At 33.0% G+C, this 22656-nt stretch overlaps 2 protein-coding genes and 1 pseudogene across 4 annotated transcripts in view; all 3 read left to right on the top strand.

The window, feature by feature from the left end:
* Window positions 1-4376, top strand: part of LOC148619228 (transient receptor potential cation channel subfamily A member 1-like) — a 32557-nt gene extending 28181 nt beyond the window's left edge. For all 3 annotated transcript variants that reach the window (XM_088578899.1, XM_088578897.1, XM_088578900.1), the window contains 3 exons: window positions 449-562; window positions 3051-3172; window positions 3912-4376. In XM_088578899.1, coding sequence (XP_088435025.1) covers window positions 449-562; window positions 3051-3172; window positions 3912-4014 — 339 coding nt within the window. In that variant the 3' untranslated portion in view covers window positions 4015-4376. The remainder of the gene's footprint in view (window positions 1-448; window positions 563-3050; window positions 3173-3911) is intronic.
* Window positions 4377-4549: 173 nt separating this feature from the next.
* LOC148619227 (uncharacterized) lies at window positions 4550-7286 on the top strand (annotated as a pseudogene).
* A 2361-nt stretch (window positions 7287-9647) lies between these two features.
* On the top strand, window positions 9648-14562 carry LOC148619226 (uncharacterized). The gene has a single exon (XM_088578896.1). The coding sequence runs from the start codon at window positions 10359-10361 to the stop codon at window positions 11724-11726; it is 1368 nt and encodes a 455-aa protein (XP_088435022.1). The 5' UTR covers window positions 9648-10358; the 3' UTR covers window positions 11727-14562.
* The last annotated feature ends 8094 nt before the right edge of the window (window positions 14563-22656 follow it).

Here is a 22656-nt window from a genome sequence, read left to right as displayed (position 1 = left end):
ATAAGCGCAACTCCTCCTAAACCTTTCAAGGGATTGTGATGAGTTTCATTGTAAGGTTTGATATCATATGTAGATGTGCATGAAATTGTGGGTTTTACAAGTTAAAACCTTATAAATTTTGCATAGGAAAGTTGGGTATAATATCTAGATGTGCATGAAGGAATATAATTACTGTTTGATGATGCAGAAAGGGAGATAACTCAACAAATGTTTTTCACTTAAGTCCATTTGCTGTATTCTCTTCGTGAGCTTCCTCACAGTATTTCTAGTTTGATTTTTAACATCTACAAACTCTCAGAGGCTTGTTCGTTATGGTGTTGAAATAACTTGAGTTGATATTTTGCGATATTGACCTTTCACTCATCATCACACCTATAATTTAGATATCAGTATTAGTAGCGTAAATTAAATTGATGATGTCATCCATTTTAATTTTTGCTATTTTTAGATCAAAAAGTGTTATCAAATGGAAATAAGATTTCCAAAAAGTATACAGAGAAGATGGATCAAATGTAGTCATACTGTTTACCCAAACAGAACAAAACAATCTAGATGGCAAAAGGTAACTTTACACTAGGGTGGCAAATGGTAACTATACACTAGGATGGCAAAAGGTAACTTTACACTAGGGTGGCAAATGGTAACTTTACACTAGGATGGCAATAGGTAACTTTACACTAGGGTGGCAAAAGGTAACTTTACACTAGGATGGCAAAAGCTAACTTTACATTAGGGGCAAAAGGTAACTTAACACTAGGGTGGCAAATGGTAACTTTACACTAGAGTGGCAAAAGATAGTTTTGCACTAATTTTCTAAATGTATTTCACATGCATATTCTATCTATCTACCTTTCATTTTAATTCCAATCAATTTCAAGTATTGATATCACTCAACGTAAGTGTAATATTGACGCAAGGTATTTCAACCACATTAAATTCTGTCCTGCATTATCACCATATCTGTTTCTTTTAAGCTCACCTGGCCATAGGCCATGTGAACTATTGCCATCAATTGTCATCTGTCGTTGTCTGTTGCAGTTAACAATTTCTTCCAACATCTTCTCCTCTGAGACTACTGAATGGATTTGGATGAAACTTAACATGATTGTTTCTTAGAGTATCCTGCACAAAATGACTGTTTGAATTTTTGATCTGTTAAAAAACATGGCGGCTGTTACTAAAAATAGAAACATAAGGGTCAGACAGCAGATTTTTGCATATATCTTCAAAACCGTTAGGTTTAACCTTGTTCTGACACATATAAAATTATTCAGCATGATGAGATTTATCTGGTTAAATTTTGGTGAAAATCTGTTGACCCATGTTGGAGTTATTGCCCTTTTTGTACATTTTTTGCTGTTTTTGCTGTTTTTGATGTTGTTACTTTCAAAAATCTTCTCCTCTGGAACTACTATATAGAATTCAGTGAAAGTTGGTGTTTTTGTTTTTAAGGTATCTTAAACAAAATTACCGTTTGGATTTTTGATCTGTTAAAAATCATGGCCGCCGTTTCTAAAAATAGAACATGGGGGTCAGACAGCAGATTTTTGCATATATCTACAAAACCATTAGGTTTAACCAAATTCTGACATCGGATAAAATTATTCAGCATGATTCGATATATTTGTGGTCAAATTTTGGTGAAAATCTGTTGACCCATGTTGGAGTTATTGCCCTTTTTGTACATTTTTTGCTGTTTTTTTTATAACTTTCAAAAATCTTCTTCTGAGAATTTACTATACAGAATTTAATAAATGTTGGTGTTTTGTTTTTAAGGGTATCCTAAACAAAATGAAATTTGGATTTTGATTGGTTTAAAAACATGGCTGCCATTACTAAAAATTAAACATAAGGGTCAGAGAGTCGTTTTTTGCATATATCTCCAAAAGGTTTGGTTTAGCCAATATCTTTCAATTGCTGAAATGATCCTTATTATAAATCCTACAAAAGTCTCTCTGGGATCAAAGTTGTCAGATAACTCCATGTAAGATTTATTGTCCTTGAAAGGCAAAAAATTACGTTTTTAGCAGTTTTCAGCCAATATCTTGAGAACTAAATTAGATAGAACAAAACTTTCAATTGATGAAACGATCCCTATGATAAGTCCTACCAAAGCCATCATTTTACCAGGTGAGTGTTTCAGGCTTCTGGGAGCCTCTTGTTTGTATTAGACCTAAGCCCATATTTAGCTCCAGGCTTACACACTTTTTGAACATTTTTTGATAGTCTGATTTGAGAAATATATTCAATTCTTTTATTTGAATTCTTATTACCACATTATTGGAACAAGCTGACAGACCGAGATCTTGCAAAACATATCAACAATTTCAAAAAGAAATTGACTATAATGAAATAGAAATCTGCTTGTTTACTTGAATGTGTTTGTTAGAGAGAGTAATCAAGGGAACCAAGGTTATAGCGGTAATCAAAAGAATGTAATCCAGGGACAAAGACCAGACATGGAAAACAGACATACACAACAAAGAACATAAAGTAACTAAAATCTTACATACAAAGTAACAAAAGTAAATGAGCAATTCAGACTTCACTGAAAACTGGGAGCATGGACCAGGTGCACCGGTAGGGTAAGTGTCCTCTGCTTTTCTAGAAACACCCGCCGAGTTGCTCATAAAAAGTCAAGTCCGGGGTAGACAAACGAGGTAAAGGAAAACTATGACCCATTGAATAAATCAGTTTTCACCATAAGGCAATATTAATTCTATCTCCATTAAGTTTAGTTATGTAATTTATAATGTCAGGTTACTTCTTAAAACATACAGCAAACTGAAATTTGCAACATTTATGTATGTTTAAGACTGGTATTTTATTTTATACTTAGTCCAAAAACTCATGTTTTTTAGACAGTTACAAACATGTTTTCAGAAATAAATGGAAAGTTTCCTTGGTGACCTTATTATGATACCCGCAAAAATAGTTTTGTTAAAGCAGAAGCACTTGTTTCCAGATTCTTTCAGTCATGCTTTGTTGCCATGTATTTTGATGCTTTGTCCTTGTTTTTCTTAAATAAAAATAGGTTTAAATTCTTTCAGATAAAACAAGTATTCTTTGGTAGTGAGGAAGAGGTAGTCAAGCAATGTTTGGATGCAGGAAACCATGGAAATGAAAATGAAATTGAAATAATGAAAAATGTTTTTAGGAAACAAACATCGCAGTAAGTCTATAATTGATCAATTAATTTTTTTAGACTTGCAGTACGATAAAGTTTTGTGGCTTTAGAGGATGGGTTGATTAATTTTTTCCCATTTTGATGGGTCTGAATGTGATCAAAAAGTTATGATTGGAGAAAATTTAGTTAGATATAGTTAAGAGGTTTTTGTTAATGTGCTAAAATTACATGTATGTCTTCAGAAAGTATGGTATACATTTGATTAGGTATTGCTTGCTCTGAATGCTTAAAGGATAAGACTTCTATGAATTCATGAAAATGAACTGATATTATTTCCATTTGTCTGTGATTATAAATCATAGGTGTTCAAGTCTCCCTCGTTTGGTGGGAGCCCTCCATAAATTTCATGAAAGATTCAACATTCTCCCGCTTACCTGCCCTTGTCAAAGTGGGAGACTTGGACGCATTGAATTTCACCCATTTTAGATGAATTACTTCAATTCTTGTCAAAATAAGTTGCTAAAACAAAACAAAAAATAGCAAATCTATTGCTTTTTAGAAAATTTTGAGAGGGAGATTTCCATCTTTAGAATTTTCGAAGGTGAACACCTGTGTTATAAATAGTATGTCTTAAAAAGCCTCTTGAAAAAAGTTCTCCATATTCTAACAATACTTTTTCTTCACTAAATTGTTTCATCTTAATTTCTGTACTTTTTAGATTTGTATTCATGAATACTACCCAATTAAAATGTTTTGAAATAATTTAAGTTATGTTATGTTGCAGGATAATGAAGATGCAAGGTTTATTAAAAGACATAGCCAGACATTTACACATTGATAACAGAATGGACAATTTATCATTAGAGGAGTCAGAATTCTCTTCATAACAGAATGGGCTGTTTATCATTAGAGGAGTCTGACTTCTCTTTATAACAGAATGGAAGGATGATTCATCATGAAAGGAGTCTGATTTCTCTTAACAACAGAATGGATAATTCGTAATTAGAAGAGTCTGACTTCTCTTTACAACAGAATGGAAAATTTATCAGTTGAAGGGCCTGAATTATCTTTATCACAGTATAGACTCTGTTAAACAATGATCATTTCATGACTAGAGGAGTTGGAATTCTCAATCAAAGATGGACAATCATCTGATTATGTTCATTAATGAAATAATTAAATAACATTAAGAAAACAACTATATACAGGGTATTTGCAGACAAAAAAATTCTGATAATAAATATTACACATGTAGTTAATTTCTTATAATAAGTTTCAGTCTGATATTTTGCCCTAATTTTAACAACTGAATGCCTCATTCAAATCAAGTGTTTCCAACAATATCTGAGTATTACTATTGTTTCAAAAGATTTTCAACAGTGGACACAGTGATGATATACTCATTAGAAGCCAGTTAGAAATTGGGAAAAGGAGTCATGACTTGATACTCTAGGTGTAAAAACCTGTCTGTCTTACTAACTTTCCATAGAAATCTCTTGAATATAAGATCTTGTAATGAGAATTTGTTTTTTAAAAGCCAAAATATATATCTACTAGTAATTTATTCTCATAACTTACATGACTTATGATGTACTATTATTGTTAATTCCTTATTTCTGTTAAGAGGAAGTATTTGATGGTCATTATTTTGAGTATAGCTGTGAATTCTGATGTTATTATTATGGGTGATTTTAATATGAACTTTTTACATCTGTCTAAACCTACACCAAAATGGTTAGATTTCATTAATATGTTTCATCTTCACCAATTGATAACTGAGCCAACCAGAGTAACAGAAAATACAAGAACTTTAATTGATCATATTTATGTAAGCAATCTAAACATGGTCCTAGATTCTTTTGTTTGCAATTCTGCTATCAATGATCATTACCCGGTGAGTTTAGTTTGAAAAGAAAAAGGACATGAAATTAAAAAAGACCCATTCAACTATTACATACAGAAATTTTAAGTTTTTTGATAAGGAGTCTTTTCTTTTAGACACGATGAATACACCTTTTTACCTTATTGAGCAAGAAAGTGATCCTTCTTTGTGTCTCGATTTATTTTATCGTATGTTAAATTCTGTTCTAAATAAACTTGCCCCAATTGTAACAAAGAGAGTTAAAATGGAGAAACAACCAGATTGGTATAATAAAAGGGACAAATTCAAATCTCTTGGTATGTGGTCAGAATATAGATTTTGGCGAAATAAAACCACGCTTCTGATAAATAGTGCAAAACAAAATTACTATGTAAATCTTGTAAAGGATAGTAAAGACTCCAGAAACTTATAGAAGTGCATTCATAGTTTAAATCCTAAAGTCAAATCTACACCAAAGGAACTGAAACTTGAAAGTGGGGAAAAAGTAGTAGACAAAGAGCAAATAACTAATGTTTTCAATGATTACTTCACTTCTTGTATTGAGAATTTAAGAAACCAGATAATTGTGCCAAACCATGATTTTCATTAACTACATAACTATGTTAAAGAGAAGGTTAGAAACTATGATCATAAACAGTTTATGATACCTGCAGTAAAATGTAGTGAAATTTATGAAGCGCTATTAAAGTTAGATACGACTAAGTCATCTGGATATGATAATATTGGGCCTACGGTGCTGCAATTAACGTCTCATATTATTGCACCAAGTCTTATATATATATAATCGTATAATTGATTCAGGCATATTTCCACATCCACTAAAGATTGCAAAAGTAACTCCTGTTTAAAAGAGTGGTCAGAAAGATTTAGTATCAAATTACAGACCTATTTCAATACTTCCTTCATTGTCAAAAATAATTGAACGACATATATCTAATCACTTATATGAATATTTATCTCATTGGGAATTTTTACATCCAGCTCAGTCTGGATTTAGACCTAAATACTCCTGCCAAACTGCTCTTGTGAATATTGTGGATAAATGGCTATGCAAGATGAATAATGGAAACATAAATCTGGCTATATTTTTAGACTTTAAAAAGGCTTTTGATGTTGTTGATCTTGATATACTTTGTAAAAAACTAATGATCTGTGGTGTAAATGACAGTACTGTGCAATTTTTAAGTCCTACTTAAAGGATAGAAAGCAGCAAGTGAATATTTTAAACACTTTCTCGTCAGAAAAACCTATTAGCTTTGGCGTTCCTCAGGGTTCCATACTTGGGCCTCTTTTATTTGTTATATTTATTAATGATCTTCCTCTTGACATGCATAATACTAATGTTGATATGTATGCTGATGATACAACCATACACAAATCTGGGAAAAATATTGATTTACGACAACAGGATGTGCAAGATGATCTAAGAAAAGTTGAAAACTGGTGTAGAAATAACTGTATGTTTATCAATCCTAGTAAAACAAAGTGTATGATTATTAGAACAAGACAAAAACTGTCAAATGTTTGAAATACCCTCCTTAATAGTTAATGATAAAGCTTTAAAATTTTCATCATGTGAAAAACTACTTGGTGTAAAAATTGATGATACTCTAAGCTGGAAATGTCATGTTGATCATATATGCTCTAATATTTCATCAAGATTGTATCTCCTAGCAAAGATTAAGAAATATCTGAACATTGAAACGAGAAAAACTTTCTATAATGGGTACATTCTTCCAGTTACTGACTACTGCTGTATTGTATTGAGTGGCTGTGGCTCTGAAGGATTAGACAAAATTCTTAAACTCCAAAAACGGGCTATCCGCCTAATTCTAGATGCTGAACCCTTTTCTCCATCAGAACCCTTGTTCAAAAAATTAGGAATCTTGAAAGTAGAAACAAGGATTAAATATCACAAATACCTATTAATCTATAAATCTCTCCATAGGGAAGCACCAAGTTACATATCAGAAAAGCTTAACTGTGTTTCAATAAACAAACCTTATTCACTAAGAAATGCTTAACAAGGAAATTTGATAATCCCAAAAATTAAAACTGAACTTTTCAGACATTTATTCATAAATTCTGGGTCTGTCTTGTGGAAAAAGTTACCCAGACATTTACGTAATCAAGCCACTGGCAACTCTTTCAAAATCAATCTAAAGAAGTACCTTAACACTTTTGAATAGAGTATCTTAAAAGAGAAAATTGTTGCTGCTTACACTGTTTTTTAATGTTCTATATTGTATTATCTTAAAGTGATTTGGTATTGTCAAAACAGCTTTTGTTTTTGTGTTGTGTTGTTTAATTTTAATTTATAGTAGATATAGTTTTTGTGTGTGAGGGCCACAAGGAAGATTAGCTTGTAAACTGTGTAACCCTCTTGAAATAAAGATTTTATTATTATTATTATTATAACACGACTGGTTGGGGTTTTATTGTCACTGCACTGCACTAGAAAAATAGAAAGTAGATTAAAAACACTGAAGTTTTTGTACCAAAAACTCGCTTCTTGTTACTCAAAATATGTTGACACTTTTTTCTGCGAAATCCTTGATTCTTTAAACAACAATGCAGCCAGAGACTTAACTTACACATCATAATTAAACAATTCAGGAATTGACCTTTAACCAAAGCACCTGAAGGCAACAACTTCCGTCAAAACCTTCACTCTAGGCAACATTTTTCGTAGAAAACATTCACTGAAGGCCTTGTTATTGGATTAAACCTTCACAGTAGGCAACATTTTCTTCGTAGAAAACATTCACCGACGTCATTGTTATTGGATTAAACCTTCACTAAAGGCAACGTTGTTGGTCAAAGTATTCACTTCAGGCACCATTTTCACACACAAAAAAACTATAAAAAAGACTTCATTGTGAGTAACAATTTAGTTGCAACTTTCACTGCAGGCATTATTTAGGGCCAAAGCCTTCAGCGTACACATTCCGTTTAATGTATATAGGCAACATTGTCTGTAAAACTTAAGGCAATATGGCCTGTCAAAGCCTTGATTGTTGACGATTATTTCAGCCAAAACTTTCACAGTTTTAGCTTTACTTTTAGCAAAAACAGTTTAAAAAAAAACAAAAAGCAATTATTGAAGTAAATACAAGAATAATAAAGGAACCAAGGCTATAGCGGTAATCAAAAGAATGTAATCCAGGGACAAAGACCAGACATGGAAACAGACATACGCAACAAAGAACATATTAAAGTAACTAAAATCATATATACAAAGTAATACAAGCAAATGAGCAACTCGGACTCCACTAAAAACTGGAAGCATGGACCAAGTGCACCGGTAGGATAGGCACAACTCTCTCTAAAAAGTTAAGATCGATTTAAAAAGCCTGTGTAACTAAGACAAGCCAATTTGATATATGAAAGTCATTTTTTGTACTTATTCCTCATACAAAAGAAAATCCACTTCACATCTAGATTTCCCTTACAAACTAAGTTTGTAAGCGCAACTCCTTAACTACATGATGGATTTTGATGAAATTTGACAGCAAGATTATGCGCCGTTACCATGTAGGCAGATTCCTACAAAAAGAGATAATCTAGCATGAATGTTTTACGTGTCAAAATATGAGTGCATCTCCTCCTTAACTTTTCTATGTATTTTAATGACATTTTATATTTATATATATGCACATGTAATTTCGGGTCACTACAAAGGAGCAATAAGCAAAATTGAGGGTTAGACATAGATTTCAGTCCATTTTAAGTGGGTGGTATTCTTATTGTGAGCTAGTTTTATTTGATTGCATCATTTATATCACATTTCGGGTCAACTTTATATTTATCTCGTACACAAGGGTCACGTAGAATCTTAAATATTGAAATATTATACACGAGTGTAAATATATTAACAGTTACGTTTTTAAAATATCGTTTAAAAACGAAACCATTTTAGAGTTAGAATGGTTTACAGATAAGTAAGATAATGCTTTAGCTGTGATTTGTAATGTATACATTAATGCATTTGAATCCTCTTTTTGCAGTAAATATTTTGAGTGCTCGACTAACGAGGTAAAAATGAGAAAATGCGTGTGTTAAATGTATTACTGTATATATATATACCCTTTTATGAACGGATCCAGAAATTATGTAAAGGGGGTTCTAGGCTAATATCTGTCCGTTTTTTGCCAAGGCTTTACACAAAATTAGCGAGATTTTCCAACAAAAAAGAAGGTTTTAACCCACGGACCCCCCTGGACCCGCCATTGTATGGTCATTCTTTCATTTTCAAGAAACATGATAATCATGTGCTTTACAATCGATACAACTCTAGATGAAGTTGAATTGAAAGTCAACGTTTGTTTTAACATCACAAAATTCTCAGTCAGCTTAGCAACACGCGGTGCATTTGTATTTAATTTTTCAATTTAGTCGAATTTGTTTCAATTATTAGTTTTGTATAAAAATCCAATTTTCTTCGACTTATAAGTGATGCCGCACTGGGATTACCTTTGAAACGTGGCGATTATTGACATATTATTTAATGAATCTTAAAACTAAATGTTGGCACTCACATTAAAAGGGAAATCTATGAGTTATTACGTTAATTTAACTAGTTTATCGGGTCATATCTTCAGTGGGCTCAATTTCTTTATTGTTTGTCGGCAACGAAATCATGACATTGTTTGTTGATCGACTTTGGAACGATATAGTAACGAATAAAAGTTGATTGCCTTTCAAATTCGTGTATGAGTTTTTCATTACCATTTATGTTAAGTGCTAACGGTAGATTTGGCTTTGACTAGTATTATTTCACCTTTTAAAAAGTATATATTTATTCAAATGTTGATGTTCAATTGAACTCAGACGGTTCATTTAAATATCTAAATAGTAAAAATTTAAACGCCTCTCGGATGTAATTTTACTCCGTGGATAAACAAAATATTAAAAAATGAAAAATTCATAAGGATTCATGTGGAACAGAGACAGATTAATATGGTGATCAAAGTTCACAAGATTTGCTACTTACGTTACAACACGGACCTTTTATATTATTATTGGATGTAAGAAACAGTGCTTTATCGTGAAAAGTTAGCCACGTTTTAAAGCTTAATCGTTGTATCAAAAGAGGATTTCATTGTATATTGTGTTGGAATTTAAAATTTAATTGTTCAATTTTAATAACTTATAAAAAGATATTCACATGTGGTAGGGTATTCAGTATATTAGTTAATTTTTTATCGAACTGACAGCGAAGTATGGTTTTCTATAACTGAATCAATATGGAATTTTAGAACTTCATGAATTTTTAAAGTTACATAGTCATATTATATAGCGTGATTTTATTAATAACTCATCTTTTTTCCAATTCTCCTGTTTTCCAATATGGTGCTACGAGAAGAAACAACGATTCAGATCAAATCACTGGTCAACCAGATGGAGAACTCACTAGACCTAAATGAAATGGAGGAAGACATCTTCCCAAGTAAACCTCAATCTTCAATGAAAGCCAAATGGAAATTTGAGAATACCAGTAGGTGTATGGGAAATAATCTATTTAATTCAGTATATAAATGTCGATTTAGGAAACTAAAACTTATGTTGGATAAAGGATTGAATGTGAACACTCTAAACGATTATGGCTATAACGTGCTTATAGGTGCTCTTCATATACATGATAATGAAAATCGCGGGAAAATGTTCAAGTTCCTCATTAACAGGAATGCAAATCCTCATTTCAAGGATGAGAGGCACGGAAGATCAGTTTTGTCGTGGTCATGCATACTGGGTCGACCTGCTGAACTTCAAATGCTTCTAGATATGTTTATAGGGGAATTGGATTTGCTAGAGAAGGATTTCAATGGCATGACACCACTGCACCACTCGTGTCAAATAGGGAACGAAGAAATAGTTACCATACTGTGCAAGGAATGTCGTAGATATCGTTTGTCTGTCGATGTTCACGACAAACTTGGATTGACTCCGTATCTACATGCCAAACGTCTGGGTTACCAGCAAATCGCCAAAGTTCTAAATGAGGTGGGGTTGGCTAGCACAGGTCAATCCGATATGTTTACCTTCAGGAGCGGGGAAGAATGGACTGAATTAGGGAAGAAAGCGAAGGAGAGGCAAGAGACAAGAAGACGGCTAAGTGACTTTGAGCAAGCTGCTATCAAAGGCAGTAGTCGTATGATGAATACGTTGAAGAAAAACTCTCTATCTGGTTCTGTTCCAGAAATAAGAATTTCGTGTGTTGATGAACCTCCTCGGAGAAATACAATTTTCATTGCCGGGAAACCAGAAATATCAAACTCTAAGTCCGTGAAAGATTTGGAAGCTCTTGAAAAACAATTCCTTGTGAACACTTACGGTGCTAGAAATGAGCGCGGGAAGCTCGCTCCGCCTACAAGTTTAACATTTAGGGGATCTTTAGCACTTTTAGATTTAACTGCTGATAGCAACAACTTTGCGTCTTTTGATGACAAAAAACAAGTTCAAAAGAAACTAACCAAGGTACAGGAAGCCAATCTTGCCAATATTATGGCGAAACTAGCTGAACAGAAAACGTCTTCCTATCGCCGGGGAGTTATTGTTCCGACGCCAGATTCACAAAAAGGCGACGGCAAGAAGAAGGGTTCAACTCTTGCAATTATTTTCGGTAAGAAGAAAAACAGAAAAGATAAAGATGTTGTGTCAGCAAAGAAATCATGTAAAAAAGAAAAGGAAAAGAAAGGATCTAAGGACAAAAAGTAGTTCAAGTGGAAATGATTTTATGAGCAATTATTACATACCTTAGATACTATTTAAATCAGAACTTTAAAAATCATGGTCGTTCAGTTTAGATGATTTAATTGAGGGTGAACCATTTAAATTATTTGACTGCATTTTGAAATTGAGCTGCTCCGATATTTTTTAATTTGATTTCAAAATTTCTCATGTCACCATGTTTTTAATTCTTGTTATGAATGAATCGAACATTGGTCCAGAAGACGTGTACCTGAGTTCTGGTGCTTAACAACCAATTGTAATGTCTGATAAGTTGTCACGTTGTTGGTAAAATGTACAATTCAACGTGTCACTTAGTTGTGACTTAAATACTTAGATCCTTTAAGGTAACCGGTGGATAAAGTCTTATATTTTAATTTACTATATAGCATCATGTTTTGACTGTTCACACTGACTTGCAAAATACGAAGACATCAATACTCTTTCTCAGTATTTATGAGTTAACTTCTATTCCTTCCCTAAAAATGTAAAAAAGGAAACTTCAATCGTTAAAATTCAAGGCGGCAGGGGAAAATGTACTCGATAGCAGCAGGGCGATGCATCGGATAAAATAAATTTGGGTTAACCACTTGGTTACTTTACCCTGAAATGCCCGACGTAGAGGGAACAAAAAGAAAATGTTCTCTATTTGTTTCCACAGTTTCTAGATCACGTGACTTATCGTTTGTTTAGCGCGATCTACTCTTCGACAAATAAACAAACATAAACACAAAAGAAACCCTTTAATAGTGCGCCATTGCAAGCAACTAGGTCCAAACGACGTCTGATGATCACGTCACTCTCTAGGCGCAGTAGACAGCCAAATGCTTGACTTTTGACACAATTCATTTCTGAAGATGTGGCTACAGTGGTCATTGAAGTGAGAAATAGCTACTGTGCAGCTGGTGAAGATAGTCGTTTAAGAAGATGTCACTCTCCAAAGGACTTTTTAGATGACAGTATAAAACGAATATGCACTAAAAACTGTGCAACATACATGTATTACGATTGTCTGATATGTCTCCATGCATAAGATACATGTACTAGTCGAATATCGTTCAATGTGGCCATTCATTGACACGCCACTGAAAATAAAACATTGTTTTTCAAAATTTTCCATCTTCTATATTTTGACATGAAACATACCAATGACTCTCTATATATGCTTTGTTGGTACAGATGCGATCACCTCTAACCTCTAAAATCTGTCAGAATCTGTCAGGAAAACTGTTCTATGACAGCGGTTAGAACAGAAATCCTGACAGATCCTGACAGGGTCTGACAGAGGCTGTTCCTGGGTCATGACACACTTTGTCCTATTCCCTGACAGATCCTGACAGAAACTGTTCTGGATCAAGACAAATAAATACGAAAAGCTGTTCTAAACTGTCAGGCCCCTGGACAGTTCCTGACACTAAATCTATATTCTGCATGACGTCATTTAGAACAGAAAGTTTGATTTAAAAAATGAAAACTGATCAAAAAAGAAGATCGTGTCTGTGTGTCGTGATTTAGAAATAACAATTCAGATTAAAATTGTCGTTTTATTTCAAATACTTATATAAGCGTAGTCACGTACATGTACACTGTAAACGCAGAAGTTATACCGTCTTCGCTTTGCGACTTTCATAGTACGTATAAACGATGGCGGAAATTAGGAAAGAGAGGGCTCGACGAAATAGCAAAAAATAATAACACCATCATACTAACAAGTTCCTCGCAATTTTCGGAGTAACGAATCTGGAATGGCCATGGACATGAGAACGTATTTGGGTGATAAAATTGCCCAATAGCCTCTCTTGAAATAGATACTCTCTCAGAATCTACTAAAATTGGCAATTTCCACATATGATGTTCCGCCTTCTCGTAAATTATCGATCCTCTGTCTCAGATAAACTGAAATTCGATGAACCTTTACGACTGGCATAACGATACGTGTCTTCTTGTGAACAAAAAAACAGTTCTAAATGATGTAATTTAGAAGAGTATAATCTGTCAGGATCTGTAAGGAACTGTTCTCGTTAGAAACTCTATAGTAATAGAAACTGTTCTATGTAGAACAGTTCCTGACAGACCGGTGTCAGGACCCAGGACAGTTTATGACAGAGATTGTCTCAAGTCCTGACAGAGTCTGACAAGGTGTTTCATGGGTCTGGACAGTTCCTGACAAATTAGAGCTGTTCTATGACAGCAAACACTAACAGGATCGAAGAGAGGTTAGAAATGACGGCATCTATATATTTTGATACTTGATACACTTTCATACAGATTGTTACATTGAACAACCTTCACCACACTACTAAGATTGTACACCTGGATATAATATCAATAGTTTTTTTTACAGTCATTGATGCATGCATGTATCATGTTTTAGGAGTATTTCACATAAAATTGTAATTCTATATTTAATACAACGAGTCTATTCAAATTCAATTATTCAGGTACAATCGTTTAATTGTAAAAACCAATGTTTAATGCGCTTTAAAAATGACTGAACTGTATATATTTTCCTATTTATTAAATGTTTTGCATCTGAATTAGGTAGTTAATGTGTTAGATGTATTATCGTCTTTCTTTGTTCTTGTGCGATATCAAAAGGTAACTATTTTGCATAAAACAATAAAATATGCATTTGGCGCATATAAAAAAGGACACGTGTCTACTGTCTATTATTAAAAGATAACTTCACTTTATTAAAGAAGGGGGAGGCAAACAATACTGATATATCAATATACTAGTATTCAAATTGTATTCATCTTTTTAGTTGAAGACGTTTTGTATTATGAGTAGTTTCTTAACTGAAAAGAATAAATGATGGACTCTTTTTGGCTGTTTTTTTTTTTCACTTCTTGGTGGGATTACTGTCTCTTTGATACATTCGCCATTTCCACTTCCATTTCTAGTTTTAAATCAGCTCAAATTACGAGGGAGATTAAACATACGTACTAGTTGTTGAGTTGATTGCAACTAACAACTTAAAATATAACAATTTTTAAGTTGTAGAGATAAAATTTAACAAATTAAGACTACAATGGAATGACTCAAGTTACAACTTACAAATACATTCTAAACCAGTTTGTTCATAGATTTATGCTAAGATATTGGATACAGAATGTAAAAGTAAACTTTAATATTGGTATCAAATATTGGGATTCGAGATTACGATGTTAAATGCCTTAAATCATATGGTAAACACTATGCTTCGTCATCACATATGTAAAGCTTATGTCATTACTCGTACAACGCTCGCAAAAAAAAGGTTAATTTAACTTTTTTACAATGCAAGCTATATTATACCAACGGGCAAGAACAACGGTACGAGTATGGCACATTCTCCAACTCTCGAGAAAGCAATGAAGTTAATTGGGATTGCATTTTATCCGTAGAATGTAAGTTTCGCAATTCTACTTCGTTTTCCGTTTTTGTCAGTGGCCTAACTTTAAGTTTTTTTAATATGTTTACCACCTCTGCTTCTCAGAGTTGAGAATTGCATGAAGAAAACTGTTGTGCTTTATAAAAGGTATTGTGTAATTTGGAGAAACCTAGACGTGGGTATACTTAGTTCACACGTATGGTATGACTGCACTCACTTAGAGGGCTTATGAAGATGTTGACACCGAATGTGGATTCTTACATCATTTAAATTGTGAATTGTAACGGCGATAATAATTTACATTGACTGACTCTTTTTACAGGATATAAAAGCATTAGTCCGTAAAACAGAACATTAACAATCGTGAGAACATCCTACACGGCATGATTAGTCAGATTATATCAGTAACTTTTATCCCTACTAGAGGTGATTGGAGTAAGATGAAGGGAAATTCGCCCAACACTGCCGAATTTTACTAATAACCGACATTGAGTCGATAAAGATGATAATTTCACATTTCAAGTAAAGCTATAATACTGAATATAACCTATTGATACAAATCTGAACAGTATACATAATTTATTCTCAGATTAGTTTCATGGTTTGGTGGCTCAATTAGCTCACCTAGCCGAAGGCCATGTGAGCTATTTGCCATCACTTGGCGTCCGTCGTCGTCGTCGCTAACAATTTTTCAAAACTCTTCTTCTCTGACACTACTGGACAAATTGGAACCAAACTTGGTATGGATGTTCCTTGGCGTATCCTGCATAAAAATTGTGTGGGGATTTTTGATCCGTCGAAAAACGGCCGCTGTTACTAAAAATAGAACATTGGAGTCGTTTTTCGCATATATCTCCAAACCGTTAAGTTTAGCTAAATTCTGACTAAGTAAAAGTGTTTAGCATGATGAGATCTATCTGCAGTCCAATTTTCGTTTTCACACTTTAAGTCCTACCAAAGTCTTCTTGAGTCAAAATTGTCGGTCAACTCCTTGTTAAATTTATTCCCCTTGAAAGACAAACTTTAACCAGGTGAGTGATTCAGGCTCCTGGGAGCCTCTGGTTTTCTTATTTAGGTGGTTTTTTCCATTACTATCAATTTTTGTTTGTTTGTTTCAATATTTTTAGCGTTTTAACAGCATCTTATCCGAGATTGTAGGTTTGACCAGGCAACATTATTAGGTCATTGTATACCAACTGTTAATATTACTTTGATTATGGTCCCAAATACAGATTTACATAGAACGTACCTTATATTTTTATAAGATGTGGACCAACAAGTTAAGCTTATTAACACCGACGAGTAAAAGATCAAAGTTTAGTGAAGACTTGAGCATTGACCAATATACACATTATAATCTTATATTCAAAGTAAATTCCATTTAAATCTGATAGGTAATTTCATTTGATTATTTATTGCACGTAGATTTCTACCTTTTCATACAACTTGACTATTAATCTGTGTAAATGTTGAACAGGTTCTGATAAGTCAAATTGACAAAAGACACCATGTTTGACATTTGAGTTCAGAATTTGACTGCTGTATATTTGTCTGCCATATCATGGCTTCAGACGTTTAAAGAAAGCTGCGATAATTTATTGAATGTTTGAATAGCTTCATCTTGAGTACATGCCAAACTCCAAACAAGTAAACAGCTGTTATTCATTTACAAACGAATCATTTATAATCCTAGGAACGATTTTTGTTTGTATCCAGGCGAATAACACATTCTGGGGTCTTATTACATATTGCCAATGGGCGAAATTACTTTTAAACTTTTAGGTTTTCTACAAATTCGTTTGTAAGCAATTTAAAGGTTTGGATTCGGTAACTAACATAACTATTTTGTTTAAACTCATACCATCCTAATTCCGATTGTTTCGTTGCTATGCGTCCTTTGTTGCCATGTAGAGTTCAACAAATAGCTTGGAACCTGAACAACACTAGTAACATATTGTTGATACGAAAGTCTTTCCGCCATCATGACATTTAGTTTACGAATAAATGAAATGATATTGTGAAAAGATGATACCTTTTCTTTGCATTTTGTTTTCACTTACATGCAGACCTCTTACATAGGTATTTGTACGATTGTTGTATTTTTCATGTATAGTCTTAACTAGATTAATTATGCCCTAGCTGTGGGTAGGATCTCGTTTTGTTCGTTGAAACTCACATGTTCCACCAGACTTATGTGTTAATTTTACCTTATAATATGAATCGTGTTCTTCGTGTGCCGAGCAATTTTTCATATTGGTTTCGATGTGTAAATTATTCTAAATTATAAAAGTCTTCGTTGTGAAACAGAAATCCGCATAGTACCGATAAAACAATGTAATAGTGTAATTTCACCACTCTTTCTGTGTTACATTTGTTACATATGAATCATTATCAGATTGACACCACCTTGGCCATGTAAATATCAAGTAATCTCTTTAAATGTAGAAAAATAATTGCTTTTCGTCGAGAATTACAATCTAAACAATTATACTTTGCAAACATATTTTTTTAGAGAACCACATGGGTTTTGATAACCTCCAGTCAATAACCCAAAATTAAACATAAACCCTGTTGCGTAATCTTTACGAATTCAGATATATTGAAGGATTCTCGAAAGGTTCTAAATCATTATGATTTGACAATCATAATTGATCAGCCATGATTAAAAAGTTATAAATGGAAATATTAAAAGTTGTACACTTCTGACAAGAATTAGATAGTTCTACAAATTATATGAACTGTTCTGTTGTTGAGTTGGTACAGATGATTACAGTGACGTGACTAATCCCACATGGTTATACAAGAGGTACATTTTATTTCGATAACTTTAGACAACATTACTTTTTAAGTGTTTTGTCCAGTCTTCAAAACGACAAATTATAAATTATATACATCACAAAAGGTGTTCAGATGGAACGTTGTCAATTTCTACAAAAAAGAGTAATCAAGAACGAAATCAATGATGAATGACAAAGATGCAATCTTGTGTTGTTGAGTCCATTTCTAATCTCTTTCTCCTTCATAACTCGTTGTTTCTGTTTGTTCCACTGGGATAACTCCTTTTTTCAAGTGAGAATTTGCAGACATTTTCATATTGATGTGTCTGATACTGGTAATCGGTCTGTGCTGAAAAAAGGAAATTTTGAGTGTTATTTCTGGATTCGATTATGAATAAACAAAAAAAATGTCCAAAATTCAATGCTATTCGAATTTTAACTCACTTATTTATGCTTTTGTTTTCATTTTGTGGTCTGCCCTACCTAGTTGTGTTATTGCAACGGTAAGTTAATGACGAATAATCCCTCTTCATAAGAGATGACAGACATTGGCTTTGATACACGTATATATTTCAAATAACACAATTTTATGTCTTCATTTTTTCGATGCATAACGAATACTTATATTGAATACTTGATTACTTTTACAATGACAATTGGTATTCGTGATTTCCGAAAATTCTTCCAGCAGTAGAATATCGTGATTAAAGATGCGACGCTTCCAGATATTCCTAAAATAACTGTCACGACAAAACCTAAAAAATTAACAAAATAAACAAAGTGAGTTTGAAATGTTTGTTAACTTTCCATACGTTTTGTTTTAGATAGTGTACGGTTCATTTGTAGTAAAACCCATGGAAGGTCTCAGATGCAAGAAAACATCAATAGACAATTTTATTTGAACTATGATTTTTATTGCCATGCGACTTCTTGGAATATTTTGTGGACAAGTCTATGACACTATCCTAGTTACATTGGCGAAATCTTTTATACAAGTAACGTTGTAAATCTTTGTTTTGGATACATTGGAATAATGGTGTAATATTTGAACTGTTAAGAAAGTTGTAAACAAATGTATGAACCGTCAAAAGTTAGTATTATTTATATTAATAGTACCTGGTAATGTATTTTCGCTGTTTTCTTTCCCAGTTGCTATAATGAAACACAAAGTCTGAGTGATTTTGACATGCATTACGTGAAAGATCTCCAATACGGGGCGCCGAATGGGATTTGATCTTTTTGTAATCAAAATAAATTTTTTGTACACAAAATTAAATTCCGTTATAACAAAATCATTTTTGTCGTACAAAACTATGTTACATAGACTTGTTTTATGATCTCTTCAATTTTTAAAATGACAAAATTCATTTTTGTACACCAAATTCATCTTTGTCATGACAAAATTCAATGTTGTCAAATATGTATGCAAATTGACAAAAGTCAATTTTGTGAGACAAGATTCAATTTTGTGTCACAAAAGTCAATTTTGTATGCAAATTAGTTTACAGAATCCTTTTGTCAAAAATGACTTTTGTGTTAAATTGCATACAAAAGTGATTTTGTTATGACAGAATTCAATTTTGTAAACACAAGGTTGAATTTTTGTGACAAAATTTAATTTTGTCAAATATTTCTCAGTTTTGTATGCAAATTAGTTCACAGAATCCAAACTAGACTAATTTGCATACAAAATTGACTTTTGTTACCCAATATTCAAATAAGGCAGCAAAAGTAAAGTTTGTGCTTCAAAATTAATTAAAAGTAACTTTTGCCCACTGACAGATTACTTTGCATGACAAAATTAAAATTTTTAGTTTGTTATAATTTTTGTTAATCTGAACTCAGTTTTGTTGAACAAAATTGAATTTTGAGTACATAACAACAAGAGTCCCGCTCGGCGCCCGTATCCAAAGCATTTAATTGACATAAATTTTAAAGATGTTTGCAAGATTATTTCAAATAGCATGATTCAACCAATTGCCGTTTAGTTTAATAATCCACACACTAGTTTAGTGATGTTTTTTTATCGTTATGAATGCAGTAAGATTCTAAAGAAAGAGACACACTGACAACTGTTGTTTATCACGTATTTTCTCTATTTTTGCTGTTTATCAAAATTTTCACAACGTTGGTTATATGACAAGACTATAATTGTGTATGATAACTGGTATATTCTAGAGACAAATTATCTAATGTACGGTTTAGATTGTCAAGACATTAAACAAGTTTTTCTTACCTCCAGTAACAACATTGTGCGACAAAAATAACGTAACAAGCACAAATAAAGACATCTAGAAAAATGACGTAGTAATCCATTCATTAGCCATGAATTATTGAAGAGACTGCAGGGATTGATTCTTTTAACCGGCAACTTTTGACAAAAAAGGAAGCACCTGACAGGTTTTTTTTAATCGATTGCTAGGTATAAGTTTCTAAGTATCTTAGTTTTTCCTTTACTAAAGGAAAGACAACCATTGCCTCAGACAAGTATCAACAGATGTCTGAGAAGAATAAGCCAAACGCATCATGACCTCTGGCAGAATACTAAACAACTTCCACCTCCCTCCCATGCAGATTCGGAAGTGGACCTTGATAGGGCATACACCCAAAAACAGGTACAATCACAAGACAGACCCTTTCAAGGAATACACAGGGAAAATGACCAAGAGATAGCCCCAGAAATTCCTGGTGGAGGTCAATAACAGAGGAGATAACGAAAGCACGCTACACTTGGCATAAGATTGTTCGTCCAGAAATGAATCATATGGAAGATGATTATTGGGACCTATGCTCTTCTCAAGTGTAAACGGGCTTAAAGGAAGTCAAATAGGTCATATAAAACGCATCCCGAAAACATTCCCGGAAAGGCAGAGTGATAATCTATAACCAAGTATGCCAATTTCAGCCGATACATATTTTTTTAAAAGAAAAGAAGACCTGGATGAAAGAATCAAATAGAATTGTCTAGGATAGTATTATACAGAAACAAATGTTCTCCATGAAATAGTTTTCTTGGACGGCAGGTAGTTTTTATATTTGTGTACTTGACTTGGTCTTTTAGTGCGAAGGTGCATATAGGGCTATCTGCTTTAATTACACAGAATTTAAAGTGACTTAGCAAATTAAAGTTTGCATTTTATTTGGTCTTCATTAAAAGTTTTCGATCAATTATTCGTTGCAGTGTGGAGGTTTGGTCCGCGCATGATCTCTGTGAAGCAGTCCTGTGCTTTTTTTAGGAACTGGTTGTAAGTTGTAATCTGCATTGGTATGTCTGCGTAGCATAATAGGGTTTTAGATCTCTCCAGAGTAAGGCAACGCCATAATTTCTTTCTAGTTTAATTAATCCTTTTTGCCATCTTAAATAACAGGTTACTTACATTTGGACATCAAACTTTCAGATGGAGTTGATTGCAATGTAATCCTGGTCTTTGAGATCGTTTGTGACCAAAATATATTCTTCCAAAGTATCATCTTCCCTTCTTTAGTAAGTAGTGTAATTTTGAAATATTGCACCCTGTTTTCCACGATTTTGCCCATTATAAAGATCACACAGAATGTTTTTCTTACATTTGTATATTTTTGTATTAATTTAAGGATTTATTTTTGTTCAGTATTGTAAATACTCCAAAGTGATTTGTTATTTTTTTGTAATTTCAGATTTCAATTCCACATAAAATATACATGCAAGGTAAGGTATATTTACCCTTCCGACACAGCATTCACATTGATGTTTAAGCGAAATTTTTTCCCATTTTCTATAAATTACTAATTTTGTTTTGTTCGACTTGTTGGTGATGAGCTTATAAGATACTGTCATTAGCAAAATTAGTCTCCAATATGATTGATTGTTGTGAAACCGTCGATCTTTTCTTGTGTAGTCTACATTGAGGAGAAGAAATGTCTATATATGTTTGTGTACCTTCAGTTCCTATGAAAGATTGTAATCAAAGTGAGCTTTAGCATTGAAACCCTGATGAAACATTTTATCAGTGCATGGTACTGTCTTGAATTTTTTAAACACGCAGATTTACTTATCAAACTGAAGATGGCATAATAAGTGGTGTTTTTTCAGGATTTTGTTCAATTATTTCAATGTTTAGATTTAGTCTGTGCATTGGTTAGTCGACATAGCATCTTCAAGAGACTGGCAACAACATAATTCATATCTAGTTTGATAAATCTTTCATGTTTGCCATCTAGGCAGCAATGCTTATTTTCTACAATTTGAAAGTTGATTGTAAGAATTGTTTCAAATCCCATCACCGGATCATCTCTAGATCAACTGAATGTAATTTTTGTTTTTACCATTGTTATTAATTAGCATTAGCACAAACAAATAACAAACAAAAACGTACATTCAAATAGCAATAGCAGTTTCATCATTTCAAAACATTATAAATCGTTGTTTTTCCAAAAAAAAGATGGTACACCTAGATACAAATATATAGTTCTTGGTAATCATACTTTGTGAAAAATAATTCCAAATCATCTTCCAAATATACAGAAGATATTTACAAAATGCTGGAATTTATAATCGACAACATATTTGTCCAGTGTGGTGGACGCGTTTTTCAACAAACGGTCGGCATTCCAATGGGAACAAATTGTGCTCCTCTACTTGCTGACCTATTCCTTCACTCTTATGAGGCTGACTTTATAGCTGATCTGATTGGAAAAAAAAGATATCGTTTAGCTAGATCTTTTAATCTCAGTTTCCGCTATATATATATGACGTATTATCTTTAAACAATCCTAATTTCGGATAAAG

The sequence above is a fragment of the Perna viridis genome, chromosome 4 (genome assembly GCF_037379345.1).
Source record: "Perna viridis isolate PV_CMFRI_1.1 ecotype Kerala chromosome 4, ASM3737934v1, whole genome shotgun sequence".
Classification (NCBI taxonomy): domain Eukaryota; kingdom Metazoa; phylum Mollusca; class Bivalvia; order Mytilida; family Mytilidae; genus Perna; species Perna viridis.
The sequence above is the reverse complement of the archived record's forward strand: the minus strand, read 5'-3'. Positions and strand labels throughout refer to the sequence as shown.

Excerpts from the sequence above, each read along its gene's own strand:
- LOC148619226 (XM_088578896.1), top strand. The coding sequence starts at position 10,359 with ATGGTGCTACGAGAAGAAACAACGATTCAGATCAAATCACTGGTCAAC.